The sequence below is a fragment of the Dendrobium catenatum genome, unplaced genomic scaffold (genome assembly GCF_001605985.2).
Source record: "Dendrobium catenatum unplaced genomic scaffold, ASM160598v2 original_scaffold_235663, whole genome shotgun sequence".
NCBI lineage: Eukaryota > Viridiplantae > Streptophyta > Magnoliopsida > Asparagales > Orchidaceae > Dendrobium > Dendrobium catenatum.
In genome coordinates, this window is record NW_021554071.1 from 971,615 (window position 1) to 989,550 (window position 17,936).

The 17,936-nt window shown below is 34.2% G+C and overlaps 2 protein-coding genes across 3 annotated transcripts in view; one reads left to right on the forward strand and one right to left on the reverse strand.

Annotated features, from left to right (window-relative positions):
• The window catches only part of LOC110116185 (mediator of RNA polymerase II transcription subunit 25-like), a 4,227-nt gene extending 2,862 nt beyond the window's left edge, over positions 1-1,365 (forward strand). Inside the window, exons 3-4 of the mRNA XM_020849673.2 lie at positions 659-745; positions 939-1,365. Coding sequence (XP_020705332.1) covers positions 659-745; positions 939-1,205 — 354 coding nt within the window. The 3' untranslated portion in view covers positions 1,206-1,365. The remainder of the gene's footprint in view (positions 1-658; positions 746-938) is intronic.
• A 4,546-nt stretch (positions 1,366-5,911) lies between these two features.
• LOC110116165 (lipid phosphate phosphatase 2) lies at positions 5,912-16,298 on the reverse strand. 2 transcript variants are annotated; one of them, XM_020849643.2, is made up of 9 exons: positions 16,124-16,298; positions 15,960-16,027; positions 9,274-9,540; positions 9,064-9,151; positions 8,882-8,991; positions 8,696-8,789; positions 7,171-7,359; positions 7,001-7,060; positions 5,912-6,366 (listed from the first exon to the last, which is right to left on the reverse strand). In XM_020849643.2, the coding sequence occupies exons 3-9, from the start codon at positions 9,487-9,489 to the stop codon at positions 6,158-6,160; spliced, it is 966 nt and encodes a 321-aa protein (XP_020705302.1). In that variant the 5' UTR covers positions 9,490-9,540; positions 15,960-16,027; positions 16,124-16,298; the 3' UTR covers positions 5,912-6,157. The 2 variants fall into 2 exon arrangements, with proteins under 2 accessions (XP_020705302.1, XP_020705301.1); XM_020849642.2 differs by having other exon boundaries at positions 9,274-9,495; positions 16,124-16,297.
• Between the last annotated feature and the right edge of the window lie 1,638 nt (positions 16,299-17,936).

Here is a 17,936-nt window from a genome sequence, read left to right on the forward strand (position 1 = left end):
TAGGCTGGATTCTTGAAATACTATTGTTGTTGTTCAAGAAAACAGTCGTTCTACAATACAGTGATGATATTGTGGATATAAAATGCTTCCAAACTCTACATTTACTGATAGACCTGTCAATTTTGGGTTACGGGTCGGGTTGACCCGAACCCGAACTGACCCGTATTATTCGAGTTCGGGTTGACCCGACCCGGTTTTTGCAAACGGGTCAATTTTCTGGACCCGAACCCGACCCGCTTTGGGTTCGGGTCAACCCGGACCCGACCCACGTAGCCGCTCCGGGAAGAACGCGATGGCCGTGCCTGCGCTCGGGACACTGCCGTGGATCGCCGCGGCGTCGCCGTCCGCGCAGCGGAACGCGTTGTTTGGCGGGCAGCGGGCACTCAGTGCGGAGCTGGAGGGCAGGCGGCGGCAGCGGGGGGCTGTGCGGGCAAGGGGAACGGCAGCGTCGGAGGCAGCGAACTGGCGGGCGAGAGAAATTTGTATATATATATATATTTATAATAATCATCATCTTTTAAAAAGTTTTTCTCACAGCTCTACAATTACTTTACAAAAAGTTCCAGCTATTCCAAATGGACTATTTGTTTGCATCAACTGATGTACTTTTGTTGTTCCATGGAAGCAAATATTTCTTATAAATTTTCCCTTCCACCAGTGTGCAGTCATCCAGCTACCTACACAGACCCTGCTTCTCTCTGTGTCCGACAAAGCTGGCCGCTTGATAGGGATGCTGTTTCCTGGGGTATGTTTTTCCAGTTCTTTCAGCTTACTATTCTACTTACACCGCTTAGGGTTCGTTTGAGACAGCTTTTTAACTGCTTCTTAAAGTAGCTTTTTAGTACAAAAATTAATTTTTTTAACTAGAAAACGGCTTTAAGAAGCAAAAAAAAAACCGTCCCAAACGAAACCTTAATCTTTGAAAATCTTTGTTTCAGGATATGGTAGTTTTCAAGCCACAAGTACCAAACATTCAACAACAGCAACAGCTACTCCAGCAACAGCAACATCAACAGCAACTACAGCAGCTACAGCAACAGCAACAGCTACAGCAACAGCCTCAGCAACAACAACAGCTACAGCAACAGCCACAGCAGCAGCCAATGGTTGGTACTGGCATGAACCAAACATTCGTCCAGGGTTCGGTGAGGCCTCAAACCAAGCTTTCATCTTCAACTATGTCAAATGGGAGTTTTATGCCTTGATTTATTTATATTTTATCCTGAAGAAAAGGATTGTAAGTACAATAATGTTTGTCAACAACAAGAATGTGTTACAGTTGATACAGAAATCTTCCATGTTCAATATGTTTAGAGAACTTTTCTGAATTTATATTAATGAAGTACTTTACATAGGCTTTAGATCGATGTGCTCTTATTAGACTTTAATCTGAAATGAGCTGTAGTTGTTTTGGGATGAATTCTGATAGCTTTCAGGTAGGTTGTAATCAGGGGCGGAACCTTCTTGAAACCGGTGGGGTATTTACCCTCCACCCTAATTTTTTTTTAATTATTATATGATTCTTTAGGTAATTTGTCTTTTTAATATATATTTTTAGTCTTTATTACAAGAATTTTTAAGCAATTGCGCCCCCTTGGACCCCTATATATCTGTCAATGGTTACTTATAAGTTTGCCCCCCTTGAAAATTGTAGCTGATTCTTCCTCTGATTGTAATTGAAAATAATATGGTGCTTATTCTGGCAGCTTGAATATTGACTATAAAATGTTGAAGAGTTATTTATTTGATAATTTATTTTATGTTATGATTTTATAATTTTTCACATTATATATATATATCTTAAAAATCAGTTATTTTAGCAAGGTATTAATATGCACAATATTGAATTGTTGGATGAATACAATGAAAATTTAGTGTAATTTTTAATATTAAAATTATTGAATAAATGGCCATATTAATAGAAATTTTAATTTTATTACTCTTGAAAAACATCAACCAACCAAGTATCTACCTCTCTACATCTAACTCATTAAGCCTCAACATTGCCTCCACAATATTAGTCCAACAAGCAAAACAATAATATAATCCCTTCTCAAATAAGTCTCCATTCTTAGTTCTAATGAAGAGGATCATAATCAATTAGTCTCCAACTTGTACTTAGGGTTGATTGGTCAGTTGTATAGGCAACCCATTTCAGAAACAATGAAAAATAAAGCCCCTCCAAAGGCCAAAAATTTGGCCTATCATTCCTCTAAATATTAATGAGTTATCCAACATTACCTTTTGGAATGTGAGAGGATTCAATGGAATGGACCATGTTCTTAGGTGTAAGAACATTATTCATTATTTTAATTTTGATTTTTATTTAATATTTTTGAGGGAAAATTAGCAATACTCAAATCATGGATCAATGGTTCTGTAATTCCCATATACTTTTTGATAATGAAGGTACTTAACATGTCAGTTTCAGACAATACTTGTCTTTTAAATATGGTTTGCTACGTTTTAGTGAAAATCATATTCTATGGAAGTAGACATGTCATATCAAGTAATAAAGACATGAGAAGAATAACATTCCCATGAGGATTTGATACAACCCTAAAATCACTATTGCACATGCTATGTTTTATCTTATCAATTGATTAACAAGGGATGAAGCAATTGAAAGTAAATGCTACAATTGTAAAAGATAAATTTAATAATTTTAAATACTCTGAACTTATGATATATAAAAATATATGTTTGTAATAATTATATTATTTGTATTATTGTTGTGATTTATAGCATATATAGTTATCATCTCTTTTGAGCTCGTTGGAGCATTAACTAAGATTCCTCCTAATTTTAATTTTAATATATCCTTATGATCCCATAACCCTAACCAGTCTATGTCTATTCATGTTAAAGTTATATTTTAATAATTCTTCTATTCTTCTATCAAGGCTATAGATTACACTAGATTTTAAATTTATGCAAAGCCTTTACATAAATAAAACAAGAACAAGAAATTTAAAAACAGCATTTAATAATTCATAAAACTTAAAATCTACTCTATGCAATACATGATTTCTAAAGTATCATAAGCTCAAAGAAAAGATTTTATCCAGTCATAAAAATAAAAGTAAACATAATAATCAACTTTTTTTTTTTTTGGGTAAATATAATAATCAACTTCATCTATACGTAAACAAAAACAAGCCTAGATAAGGAACTTGTATTCGGTCCAGTGAACGTACGCTCCTCTACGTTCGGCCACCAATGTTTTAGGGCGCCACGTAGCATGAGAAAAAGACGCGACCGACCTGCTGTTTTTTGGGATTCTCGCACGTGCGTATTTTTTAAATACATTAGAGCTGAACAACATTCCATCACCTTTGAGATATATTTCAAATACTAGCATACCGAGCAAATACCGAGTTGTACACGTTTTTTTCTAGCAATACCGAGCAAATACCTAGCAATACCGAGCATGAATCCTAGCAAATACCGAGCAAATCCTGAGCAAATACTAAGTTTACCGATTTTTTCTAGCAATACCGAGCAAAATACAGCAATACCGAGCAAATCTCGCAATACGAGAATCCTGAGCAAATACCAAGTTGTACCGAGTTGTAGAAAAACTCGGTACCACTCGGTATTTGCATGGTATTGGTTTTTCACATAGCCGATTTCTCAATTTTTGCAAAGCAATATCTAGCAAATACCGAGCAATACCGAGAAAATCGCGAACATAGCATTCCCGGGTTCTGCTACGAGTCAAGTCGTCGGGCCGCGCGGTAAAGAGTAAGAGCATGTGGTGACATGTTATTGGCGGCCGAACGTAGCTCTACGTTAGGTCAGATGACGTAATAATTGTTCCTAGATAAGAAGCATGATAGAAATGACCAAAAAAATCTTTTGCTAAATATTTATTGACTCCTTGCACTATTTACTTCTCTCCACACTAGTATATAACTAACATAACAGGTATATAGGGGTTGCCTCCACCCAAATACTGCCTCACACACTCCGATAATCACTCCCTTACAATTCTCCCACTCGTCAACTGTCTTTATATAAGTTACTATTTATAGAAATCCAAAATAGGACTACGACACTAGTTTGGTGGCATTACGAGGCTTCCAAACTATCATTTTGGTTCACCATTCATTGCATTGGTTTGCATGATCAACGGTTTCCAACTGTCTTTCATCGCAGCACTAGGGCGATTTGGCGCTACGGCTTTGAGGTAAATTGTAGCGCTATGGCATTAAATCTATGGCTCTACTCCATTTTTTTGTTTTTTTTTTTTAATTTTATACACAAAATGATATATTTAGCTAGCACTTTTATAACAATATATGTAATTTGCAGTATGCAGTTTCTCTACTTATCAAATTCCCCCAAATTTTATTTTATACTACAAAGGGATTAAATTTATTTTGCTTCAATATGATTTTTGAAAAAAATATAAAATCAATAATTTAAATATTTATGAAGTACATAAGTTGGAAGATTTTTTAATAAAATAATTCATAAAAGCTCATTCCTTCACTCTTGATTAATATTTCTTTTAAATTAAAGTCCCTAGGGTGTTGGTGATATTTTTGACTACTTACACAGGGTTTTTTATTTTTGGAATAAATGGAATTACATATTTAGTTAACTCTTAAATCAACCTACAAGCTTTCTTTAAGTATAATGATATCAATAAATGAAATTTTTAAAATTTTGATATTTAGCTTTTTATTTTATTTTATTTTATTTTTTTCCTCTTTTTTCTTTTAAATTGGCTAAGCACCTTATAATGATTTTGAATACATGTCTATTGCCTCCACTTTTTATTTAAATGTGGGAGCTCCCTCTCGTTTTTCCGCTCAAACCGTGAGAAATGAGGGATAGGGGCTCGGTTTGGTCATTTTAGGGAGAAGGGGGTATGCCAAATGACACATATGCCCTTACTTAAGTAGATTCGGCCTTAAGAAAGCTTAGGGGTAGTTTGGGCATTAATGGATTTCTAAAAATTATATCTCTTAATTTAAGCGAAATTTAATACAAGTCCTATATATCAATTTGATCGGAATTTTACGCTCAATTTTATAAAATTATTCCCGTCAAAATCCGACAACATTGAAATTTTCACTTAAAACTCGTCGCGGCGCTTTGAAAAGCGTGCGAAGCCTAAAACGACGTTTTCGGGTTTTACAGTTGGAGCATCATATGATCATATCGGGACTAGTTCCCTTGCTCGAGTCTTGTCAAATACTGCTCAAAGTGATCAACATAAACCTTGATCTGATCCACTACATACCAGAGGTTTGCCACCTAATCTCATAGCATCCTAGGATCTCTACCCCATGCTGACTAAGTTGGGTAGGCTGGCTAGATCCCTCTCCTCTAGATTTTAAAGAACTATATCTTTTATTCGGTTAGGGCAAACCCAAGAATGATATTGCTCCTCCCCTAGGTTTCATACTATCATGATCCAACTTGACATAACCCGACCAAATTACAAAGGCCATATAATGTTTGATTATGGCAAAAAAATAAAAATTAACCCCAATATACAATTGGAGAAACACAAATGAATTGAATATCCAAATTACACGACATAAAGTAACTACTGAATATAGTATAAAGTGAAAGACCACTTAATCTCAAAAATGATTTATATTGCAGGTCCCACCACCATCTTATAGAATTTTCCCTTAAGTTTGAAGGGTACTTTTCTATCACACAATGAAGAAAAATGATTCATGTAGCCGACCCCACGTAGTAGGACAAAAGCTTGATGTTTTTGTATAGTAAAACTTTTAGGGAAAAGATTCAATATTCCTAACTTCATCCAAACTTGAGCCAAACTCAAGTGAGCTATTAAATAAAATCTACAAGCTTTTGCACAATTATATTCACATGCATACACACATTTATCAAATAGGCACACAATTTAGAGCTTGAAGTGATCAAAGAATGCATCAACTACAAAAATCAGTTCTGCTTGAATTAGAGGAAAATCCAAGGAAACAAACTGTCAATATAAACAATAACATACTGGGCTAATGCCCCTCATTTCCTGCACAAAAAAAGAGAAGTTAAACAGTTACAAGCCTGCTAACATTAACCTAGCCTGTTGTAATACAAGCCTACCACAGTAACAAACACCCACACACTTACACCAAGACGTTATCACTAACTACAACCTGATTATACAGCAACTTCATTGCATCCTCCTGTCAACACCAGCTTCTATCTCATCAAGAGTTGGAGCCGAATCCCGCAAGGCCAAATGGTTCTGGCCCTCGGATTGGATATACATAGGCTCGATCGAGGCCGGAATCACATTAAGATTCTCTGCAGCAATGGAAGTCGAGCCGTTTCGAGACTGTGACTCAGCAAGCATAAAGAAATATGCATGAGGGCCCCAACCTGCAAGGCAAGAGGTTCTTTTCATTCAGTGGATGGCACAGGATTTGTGAAGTAATGAAGTTTTACAATTTTGCTGCATTTGTAACTCTATCTATACAGCAACAGAAACTGAGGCTTCGTTTGGGACGACTTTTTTATTGCTTCTTAAAGTAGATTCTTAGTACAAAACTAAAATTTTATACTAAAAAACTGCTTTAAGAAGAAATAAGAAAGTCATCCTAAACAAAACCTAACTGTGTTTCACAGAACGTACAAATGTCATCAATATTACGACTATACTATTTTTTAATACATGCAATATGTCGTTAAGTGAAGTATCCTAGATAACTATTAACAAATACGCTCATAATTTATCTCTATTCCTCCTAAATAAATAGCAGCTAACTTTTTTATTTATTTGAATAGTGCCACAGTAGAAAGAAAAGGTTCTGTTCACTTAGACTAACCCAAGGATGCTAAAAAAAATTAAGGGTATAGTTCTTTCTGATAATCTGACCAACTGAAAAGCTTGACGATATATAGTCTCTCTTTTTTCTTTAAGAAAATAGCGCACAACTCAACAATTCAAATCTTCTCCAAAATCTCTCACTTATGGAATATTGGAACCAGCAAGGTAAATACAAAGTAAACATACCATCTGTATCATAAGGGGGTGGGAAGAACTGCAAATAACAAAATGAAGCAACCACCAAACCTGAGAAACAGATAAACAGGAAAATTGTAAGAAACGCAGCCAAATAACATGGCATTTCAGAAAAAAGGAACATAAATTATATGAGAAATGCAAATCAGTCTAGCAAGAACCTAAAAGGCCCCCTGCAACCACATCTTGCCAGTGATGCCAATAGTCATCCACTCTGGAAATTGCAATAAAAGAAGCACAGAGGATGGGAAGGAGCACTATGCAAAGTTTCGCTACATGGCCCCTTCGATCAAATGCTTTGATTTTCCCGGCCAAATACCACGAAAAAAAGCCTAAGCCAGCAAAGGACCCTGTATTCATAATGGATCCTGAGTTCATGAAGGTATTCAGGAATATTAACACAAATGCAAGGAGCATGAAATATGAAAAAAAAAGATAAACAAATGATGATGATGATACGTTATTCTTGTTCTTCTTATTATTAATCTCTTGATTTTGAAGTTTGAACATTTGGCCTGTCAATGGGGTGAGCACGGGGTTCAGTTTAAAACTGTTTAAAACCAAACTAAATAAAAAATTTCATCAAATCTGAAACAAAAATCTAACTGCCATTATGGCAAACCAAACCAAACCAAACTGACTGATTCGGTTTAGTTTGATTTCGATTTAATTTTCAATTTAAGAACTTAAATCTTTAAGAATCAATTTTTAAGATTCGGGCAAAGTTATGTTTAGTTAATTTTGATTTTAAATTTCTTTCAATAAATTGGATTGAATTTATTCAATTTTATAGATTTATTCAAAATTGATGAATCATTGAAGCATTTATAAGGTTGCATGGTACATCAAAGAAGGCTTATGATTCCAAGTGAATTAATCGGAGTGCCACAAGGAAATAAAACTTAAGTGCAAGATTAATAATTCATATATTATAAATAATATTTAATCGATACGATTTGATTTATTTTGTTTTAGAAACCTTTAAACCCTAACCAAACCGAATAAATCAGCTTAAAAAAGAATGTCAAACCTAAACCAAAATCAAATCAATCAGGTAAGTAGTTTTTTTGTTTACTCTTGCTAGTTACATGACAAAACAATCACTTGACCACCATTATAAAGTACCATAGTCAGAAAAGTATTACACAGCTCCTGCATGGTTATTCTTAATCAGTGATTGTTTCATTCACAAAAAAAGGTTAAAAGAAGGTATCAACATTACACTACCAATTCAGGAAGATCAAAGAGATACAGTACATCATTATTTTTTTTTCTACATCAAATATGGTCATTCAAGGAGACGGCTCAAATACTCGAGGACACAAAAATATGTATAAGTTAATATTGACTTGCAAGCTTGGCACTCCGAGCACATAAAAAAAATGAAATGGCAATGCTTACTTTTCAAAGAATTTAATCAAAGTTTTAGATCATAGAATAGATGATCTGATAGGAAGCAAACCACTGCAAAGTATCTCCAATGCAATTATATGATCCACCCCCTTGTGACTTGAGAGATTCATAAAAGACATGTCGAGAAAACAAAAATGCATAGCTTATAAAATAAACGATTCAACTGACAGAGGCACCATCTTCCATATAACAAAGTCTAGGACTCCACCAATCATGTTTTGGACATCTGAAGCATAATAGTAGTAGGATCCACCAAATGAGTTTACAACTTACATGAAGAATGGCCGCTTGGAAAACTCTTGTGTCCTTCTTTGATAACACTTTTATCCCCATGACATATAACAATTGTAGTAATCTTATCATAGAACTGGAAAAAAAAAAACATTTCAGCATCAGGGAAAACAACCTAATTCTAAACGATAATAACTTGTAACTGAAGAACATTGCAGTAGAACCTACGTCTTTTCCATCAGGGAAACATCGCCAAAAGAAATCTGGTCGTGGTCGACCAACTGCATCCTTAATTGCATCGGTTAAGACCCCAGTAATAAGCACAGAATACAGAAGACCTGTTCACATGTGCTAGTTAATGAAAAAATTGCTCATATCAGACCATTCTGGGTAAGAGAGGAAATCATTACCTAGCACGGCATTGTGGAGATCATAGACATTCTTCTTTTTGAAGTATATACCAAGGGTGATAAAAACTGGTAATACAATCCCAATCATCTGTTTTTATGCAAAAAACGAAAAGGAGGGGACGGGGACGTACAGGTTGCAGATAATGCATCAGCTACTGCCAAGGTTCAACAACATTATATAATCTAATAGAAGTAAAAGTTGTAATTTACCGGCACAACCCAAAATGGTATTGTATTACTCTTCAATGGATATCTCAGATCTGACATCATATCTCTTCCCACAAAACGATGAAAAGGTTCTATAACATTTAATATGATATCTATAATGCCGAGAATTACAAGTATGATCCAGTCATGCATATGAAATCTTGCTATTTTGATCCCATGTGTTCTTATAGTATGAGCACCAAGCTGAATATCTGCCATTTTCACCTAGCAGAAGGTATTGGAAGACAGATTTATAAGCACAACCATCATCTGCAATTATTAGTTAGTGTTGGCAAGGAATAACCAGGTAAATAAGAACGAAAACCAAAAGTCAGACCTTGTCTTTTAATTTTGATAAAACCTTCGGAAAAAAAGGAAGCGTGCTCATTAAGAAGTGCAAATTTGATAGTGTGATATTGCAATTAAACTTTAGCTAAATCTCAACCAAGATAAGTTCCTTGCTAATAGATTTATGAGAGTAAAATGCAGATGATGGAGAGTAGTAAGTCCATTTAGAACTTACTGAAACCCTACTTGTCTGTGACTCAATGTGACGCAATATATTTCTTCTTGAGAATGTCACAATATCTTACCAGAGTTTGCAAGTCCACCAAGGAGTTCAACAATCCTCCAGGATTGTCAACTAGATTCTTACTCGATAATGCTAACCCATCATGAAGAAGGTAGATTGCATCTCAAGATCAGTGGTCAGAGCCCTTCTCAACGATCAAAAAATCATAATGGCAGGAGTCAAATTTTGACTGTCCTGATGGTTGTTGGGTAACTATAACCCGTAATGGAAAAACTCAAGTTGAATCCAAAAAGGCTTTTGATTTTTCCTTGATGCTGTTGATCAAAGCCTAACTCGATGATCGTAAATTTGGAATGAAAGAAGATAAGTTGAATCCACCATGAATTTTGACTACCTCCTTTGGTTGTTGCTTAAAGCCCTAGTTGATGACCATAACCCTTTAGGAAGTATTTAGGTTGAATCCCCTAAGAACATTGACTCTCTTGGAGTTGACCATAACCCTACTCAAAGTATTCAAAGAATGTAACCTAAGATGGAGGAAGTTAGGTTATACATATTACATAGAGATGTGACAATAAATTAAAAGAATAACTTTCATTAATGAAAGGATAAGAAAGGGCTTCTCATTATAAATAGACTAAATGACTTAAAAATCAACGAAAGAAAATACGAAAGGTTGACATTAACTGATAATCATATTCCAAATTAAGAAAAGTACTCAATGCTAAAAAAGCCTCAAAGCAGGAGCATTTTGATGAGCTTGGAGTAGTTCTGCGTTTAAATGTGTTGTATTTTACGGTTGAGGAGGAGCCTAAACTGGATGATCGGGGATATTCCCCTGAAAGAGGAGCATCTTTTTTGGGATAAGCACCATGAAATATCTTCTTATTGTGGAAATCAAAATTGTTGACATGAGTGGTTTTTACCTGGAGGGGTTGAAACTGGTGAATGCAATAGTAGTGTACAATGGACTAGTCACCCTTGACTATCCAAATACTAGCAAGCATTAGGGAACTCTAGCTTTTAAGTGTGGTATAAATATGACTTCTGAAAATAAATTATACAGCCTATCAAAGATCATATTTGTGAATTCGATATTAACCACCACAAATTGAATGGAGTTCATGGCTTGCCTTGGGACTTTTCAAAAGTAATTGGTAGAGAGATGGTGCCTTCAACTCTGAAAAAACAGTTACGAAAGTTGAGGGCATTGGCAGCCGGTTGTACTTTCTTCTTAAAAAGGTAATGCTATGGAAAGTGGAATAAAAGAGGACATCGACAAAGCTTCCAATATCGAAGAGGACTACTTTTCACATTAAAAAATAGTTTTCTAATACAGACATTGATGGCCAGTAAATCCATATTTGGGTGTTCGACTCTCTTGAAGTCCAAGTCATTGAAGGCAATGGATTGATTGAGGAAATGTAGTTTGAGTGAAAGTTCTTCCATGGAGGCAAGAAGGGTTTGACTCAATAGAAGATGTCCTCCAAAAAAATAGTGTTAATTTTCCCCACCACTAATCAGTAGCCATGGCATGCAATTGTGATCAATTCAGCCACACCCCCAACAGATCAATCCAGGAGTGACAATTCTTATTCTGGAGAATGTGACTGAGACAGTCCTGTGTAAAGAGTCCCTATATCTCTTACAATGTTGTTAAGCTTTTGTGGTGTGTCCAAGGTTTAAAATTGCGTAATTGGGTATTGAGGTGTTTTTCGTTCATGAGGCGAGGCGTAAGCCTCAAGGCGTTTTGAGGCGTAAGCCTCAAAATTTAAAAATTGCGTAAAGTAAAAAATAAAAGTTAAAAGTGATTTTTTATATAATATCTAAATATTATGTTAAAGGATGATATATTAACTTTCTATTGAACTATGAAGTAACAAATTTATATAAATATGAAAAAAAAATTACACAAAATATAAAGTGATAAATAATAAATTATATGAAAAAGAATTGAAATCCAAATATCACATAAGAAAAACAACATAAAATATATGAATTGCATAAACGTATCATATAGCATCAAGTTTAGCTCTAAATTTTTTCTTTATCAATTTCCTACTCATCTACATTTAATTAATAATAAACTTAAAATAATTGACAACAAATCATAAATCATATGTACTACATTACTAAGGGGATTTTTATTTGAGTCGTCATAATAAATTGGCATCTCCTTTGCCTCAACCTGTAAAGTCCAATACCTGTCAATCTACCTTTTTATTTATTTCAACCATCTTCCTTTTTCATAAATGTTTTTAATCAACATAAAATAAGAGTAATAGTTAAATTTTTATAGGAGATGGTGGCGGTATACGGATTTCAAGTGATCCCCGGCAGCAACTATGACGGTGCTGGCTACGGCGAAGGTGGTGAGCTGGAGGTCGAGGTAGTTGAGAGGAAGTTAATGTGGCTTTAGAGCGCAAGAGGGCATGATTTTTTTGAGGCTTTTGTATAGGATTTAACTCAGTTTTAAATAATAACATACAAAAATAGAGCGAGGCGTATGCCTCAAGCCAGCGAGGCGAGGCGCGCCTCACCCAAGATGAGGCGTAAGCCTCATAATAAAAGTTCGAGGCGTAAGCCTCGAGACGTTTTTCACTGAAATTGCGCTGAGGCGAGCCTCATATTGTGCAATTTTAAACAATGGGTGGTCCATGACCATGATTGAAGTCACAATATTAGATTTAATTTATGATGTTTGGCTTGAGCTAGTTCGACCATTTAAGATATTTGCCATTCTATAATGCTTTGGATCAAGAGTTATTAAGTGATGAGTACTCCCTCTTTTGTTGTTTCCCTTTTTTTAGATCACATGAGAAAGATCTCGCTCTTAAGTTTACTTATCCTTTTTGTCGTATGGTTTCCAAGTTGAACCCCCATTAGAGATCCTTCTTTTTGCTTAAGCCTATTGATGGAGTGCTTCGATAGTCTTATTAGCTAAAATCTGAGCCTGACACCAATAAATGAGTTCCACATAAATGCGAACAATATATTGCATCAGAATTGAGTAGAAGAGTCTAGGGAGAAGCCCTTCAGTAAAGACGACTCACAGGAGTTTGGGGTGGACAGCTAGAATTTGACAAGATTCACTAGATAATCCCTCATTACCGCAAATCTAAAAAATACACCAAGAGTCCTTTATAATCCTCTTGTTCACCCTTAATTGGTTAGCAAAAGGCATGCTTGATTCAACAAAGTTGTTGACAGATCCAAAATGATGATAGTAAAATTAGGTTCAAACTTGTTCCTTGAGCATAGCCAGAAATAATTAACATAGTAACAAATCAAAGGGACATTGTATGTGCATGATTGCCCCTACAGTGGTCAATGAACTCATATGGATCAATGGGGCAGTTGTATGGGTTTATTGTGAGCAACTTAAACCCCAATGGAATAGACAAGAGAAGAATTTGGTGTGGAAACAACTCCTGGAAGTCATACTGGGAAAGATGTTGATTCCTACTAGCACCACAAGAGATACAATTCTCTTACAAGTGCAAAATTCATCTCGAAGGATGTGACAAGAGATGATGGCAAGATGATACAAAAGAAGTTAAATTGTTAAATATTAGACTTTAATTAATATTGATGAAAGATCAAGTTATGTTATTTTTGAAAAAAATAAGATGAGTACACTCTTTTCATTTAAAAGCTTGAAATGGAGAGGTGCCAAAAGAGAGCTATTCCAAATAAAATATAATGGAAACTTAAAACTAAATTCTATAATAATAACATTAGATTGGTTGTGATAAATTGACCCAAGCTTTGTGCAAATAGTAAATAATAGTTATGGGTGTGCATTGCATTGGTTTTATTTATTTGATTTACAGATTAACTAAAACAATTCGTTTCAATTCTAAAATTCAAAAAACTAAAATGACCAAATTATTTTCCAAATCAAATCAAACTTTAGTTTGATCATTTTGGTCCAATTATGGATGAACCAAAATGTAACTAACAATAAATTAAATTACCTTGAACATAAATAATATATATTAAGAAGAATATCAAGTAATCTTTATTAAAATTTATACTTTTAGCATAAGGAATAAATAATATCCACATTGATCTTTGTGTCACTTGATTATTTATTGTTCATAAGTCTTATTGATTAAATATTTAAAGAAATTAGTATAATTTTATTTTTTTTTTGGTTTGATCATTTTACAGAAACAACAAACAAACCAACAACCAAAAACTAAATAAAGTTAAATTTTGCAGCAAAAAATTGAACCAATACTTTAACAACTGAACTAAACAACCAAATAAGGTTAGTTCACTCCAATATATTTTATTTATCCCAACAATATTCAGCCTTATTAATAGCCAAGCTAAATGAAGCAAAATATAAATTTGTATAAAACAAGGGTGAATGGCAACAAAAAATTGCATAAGCCATAAAGTGATAAATGATAAATTACGTGAAATAGAATTGAAATACAAATATTATATGAGCAAAACAACATAAAATATAGGAATTGCATAAAAGTGTCATATAACATCAAGTGCAACTCAAATTTCCTTCATTCAATGTTTCCTACTCATTCACATTTAATTTTTAAATAAAGCTAAAATAGTTGGTAACAATTCAAATCATCTGCACTGAGAGGGGGAATTTATTTAAGTCGTAATCATAATAAATTGTTCTCCCCTTTGCCTCAACCTATGAAGTCTAATGCCTATATTCTACTTCATCTTCATTTATTTTAGTCATCTTTCTCTTTCACAAATATTTGTCATCAACATAAAGATGAGAGTAAAACTCTAAAATTTTTGGAGGAGGAGGTGGTGATGGTGTGCGACTTCCAAGTGATCCTCAACGGCAGCTACAATGGTAGTGGCTAAAGCGAAGGTGGAGAGTTGGAGGTCAAGAGTTTAAAGGAAGCTGTTGAAACTCAAGGGTGCATGAAGGAATGATCTGTTTGGAGCTTTTGTTTAGGATTTTGATAAGTTTTAATTTAAAAATATATAGGTAGTGTGAGGCGTGTGTCTCACACCATCAAAGCCAGACGTGCCTCAGCCAAACTAAGTCATGCTTCATAAAAAAAATTCTTGAGGTGTGAGCCTTGAGATGTTTTTCACTTGAATTATGATGAGGTGGGCGTCAAGGCGAGTTTCATATTGCATAATTTTAAATAATATATTAAATTGGTAGCAGTGAATGACACTTAATGAAGATAAGATAGTGAAAAAAATATTTAGGTGATTTGGATTTGTTCAAAATAAGGAAAAAGAAGCACCAATAAGGAATGCCAAAAATAATTAACAATGTACTATGAACACAAAAAGATAAATAAAATATATCAGGGCTAGAAATTGTTGAACAAAATAGAGTTAGCACCTTTAAATAACACTTAACATGATGATGGAGAAATTATGAGTGCTAGCCCAAAAGCTAAAGAAAATATTGTATAGCAAGCCTATGAATCCCTAATGGTTAATCAACGGCTCTTATTTAAGAAAAAAAAATTTATACACCACCAATTCATCCACGCCATCGAACTATATTTGCCATTGGGATAGACCACTAGAATGCAACCTATTTCACTTCTTCTGGAGTAGCTCCAGTGGAAGAAAAGATTAGAGAGAGTTTCCTTAGATGGTTTAGTCACATAAAATGGCGGCCTTACTGATGACCCGGCTAGGAAAGTAGATGTATTATATTTGACTTATGTTAAGAAAGGTAAAGGTAGACCTAAAAAGGCTTGGTTAGAAAATATTAGAAATGACCTTTCTTTATTAGATTTAAATGAGAATTTAACTTTTAAAATTGCACAATGGAGAAAAAAGATTCATGTAGCCGACCCCACATAGTGGGATAAAGGCTTGATGATGATGATGATGTTGTTGTTCTAGATAGAGTAAATTAGTACGAACAAGTAGATTCTGAATCCTACAGCCTCTCTTCTGTTCCATTGGAACAGATTGTGTAAGCTAACATCGATTTCAGGGGTTCAAAATTCAAATTTTAAAAAAGGAATCCTGCATCATTTGGAAAATTGGAATATATCCCAATCATAAAATATAACCGAGGGCATACAACAGTACATGCTTGAGCATAGTCAACGAGGACCAGAACAACTAAGTAAAAGACAGAAATTGCTCAAAACCGACACGATAGATCAAATTAGCTTGAAAAGAGTTTTCGTCTTACCTTAGACCTCTCTTCAGGACGGAGCAGCGGCCTTTCGTCCACGTCTGAAACCGAAATGCGACTATCCTCTGCAAAAATCGTATCAATCAGCAAACTCCAAACCTAATGCTTCTCCAAAGAGTCCAACAAACCATAACATAAAGAGAGCAAAATCTCATCCTTACCACGAAGGCGGAGGCCTCCCTCCGCCGCTCGCCAAGCCAAGAGTGAGAGAAAGACAAATGCAGACGAAGACAGTAACAGATGATGTGAGAGTACTTCCTTTTTACAGAATTCAACAAATCACATCGGCCGATTGCGACAATCCACCAAGACGAACTTCGCTGTGAAAGAGAGCAAGGATTTCAGTGGTTCAGGGCGAATTTGAATTCGAGAATGGAAGATACGATATTCTGTGTTAGTTGTTTCTCAGCGGATCTGAGACTGATCATTGAAATTATATTGAAGGATGATTCCACAGGTCCACAAATTAAAAAAAAAAAAATAGAAGAACATTAAACAATGGCAAGATATTGTTTTGGGGTCAGTTATTGCAGAGTCGTGGGCCCATTTTGCTGTGAAGCAGATCCATCATAATTATACATTTAAAAAATATAGGAAATTTTGTTTTTACTAAGGTATATTATTTAGGGTAAATTTGATTTTATAGGCTTATAATAATTATAATTGGAAAGATCTATTTTTAATTAAATTTTTAAGGAAATATATTCAAAAAAATTATTTTGTGTTAAAACATTCTCGTTTTTTATAAATTGAAGTCAAAGTGATCATTCAATAGTTGCACAATCTTTCGTAGTAATATGAAATCCTTGACTATTTTTCTTACAAGGACATTCCCTCGTCCTGGTAATTACAGAGTGTGTGTTCATGGTGTGGCAAAGCTTCATAGCCTCTCAATTTATTATCTATTCATTGTTAATGATATTATATATTTGGTTATTTATATTTGGATATGTTGCTCACTCTAAAATCCTAAATCCAGAACCTCATTGAATATATAGTGCCTGCTACAAAATTGTTAAAACCATCTTCGAATCACAGTTAAAAAAAATCAAGATTGTTTGATCAGATTTAAAGATTGTTCAATCATGATTTGATCATTCGATCATAGTTCAATGAAGATTAGTTTTATTTTGTCCCCATTATCTATTCTAAAATTAACTCATTTGAATCATTTTACTATTTCTGCTTATGTATGTTCTAATCATATATGTAAAGAGATATTACAATAGTCGGGTTATAAAGTTCGTGTGTGATGACAAAACTAGTTAAATAATTTAAGTCTAATGAAAACTCATTAAAAAAATTGTGAGATCATAAAGAAGGTGAAAAGATGTAACCAATGATGTTATATTTGAAGAGCAGGTGCTAGCAGGAAAAGATTTTCTATTAATGTAGCTGAATAAAGATAAAAGTGTGGAACATTTATTTAAATCAAGCAATTTTTTAATATAGTGGATTATTATTATAAATTACTTCCTAACTTATTCTTTACAAGAGATTATTCATCATACACACTGGTGCATAGGGCTAAGGATGAGCACTTCTAGAAGTCCATTTTACGTACTTCTAATCAATCCATTTGGTTAGAGTTGAGGAAAAAAAAAAGAGCAAAATTCTTTTTAAGGAGAAAGAAGGAGAGGAAGCAAAAGCACAATCAACTACAAGTAAGTTAATGCATTCCTATGAAGGGTTGAAGCATCTTTTTGTTATTATATAAGAGTTGAAGAGTAGTCAACTTAGATTGGAGAAAAACCAAATGCTCTTACCATACTTATTTAAAGTTTTGCATATAGGGAAGTGAATAAGAAAGATAATGATGAGGTGATTTCTATTGCTCATATGTTTATTCATTTGAGATTGGAGCATAGTCTAATTTGAAAAACTAATTAAACCCACTATATGTTTATATAGTAAGGTGATAAATCAATTTGTTTATTAATGGGATGAATTTTTTGAACAGTTGAATACACTTCA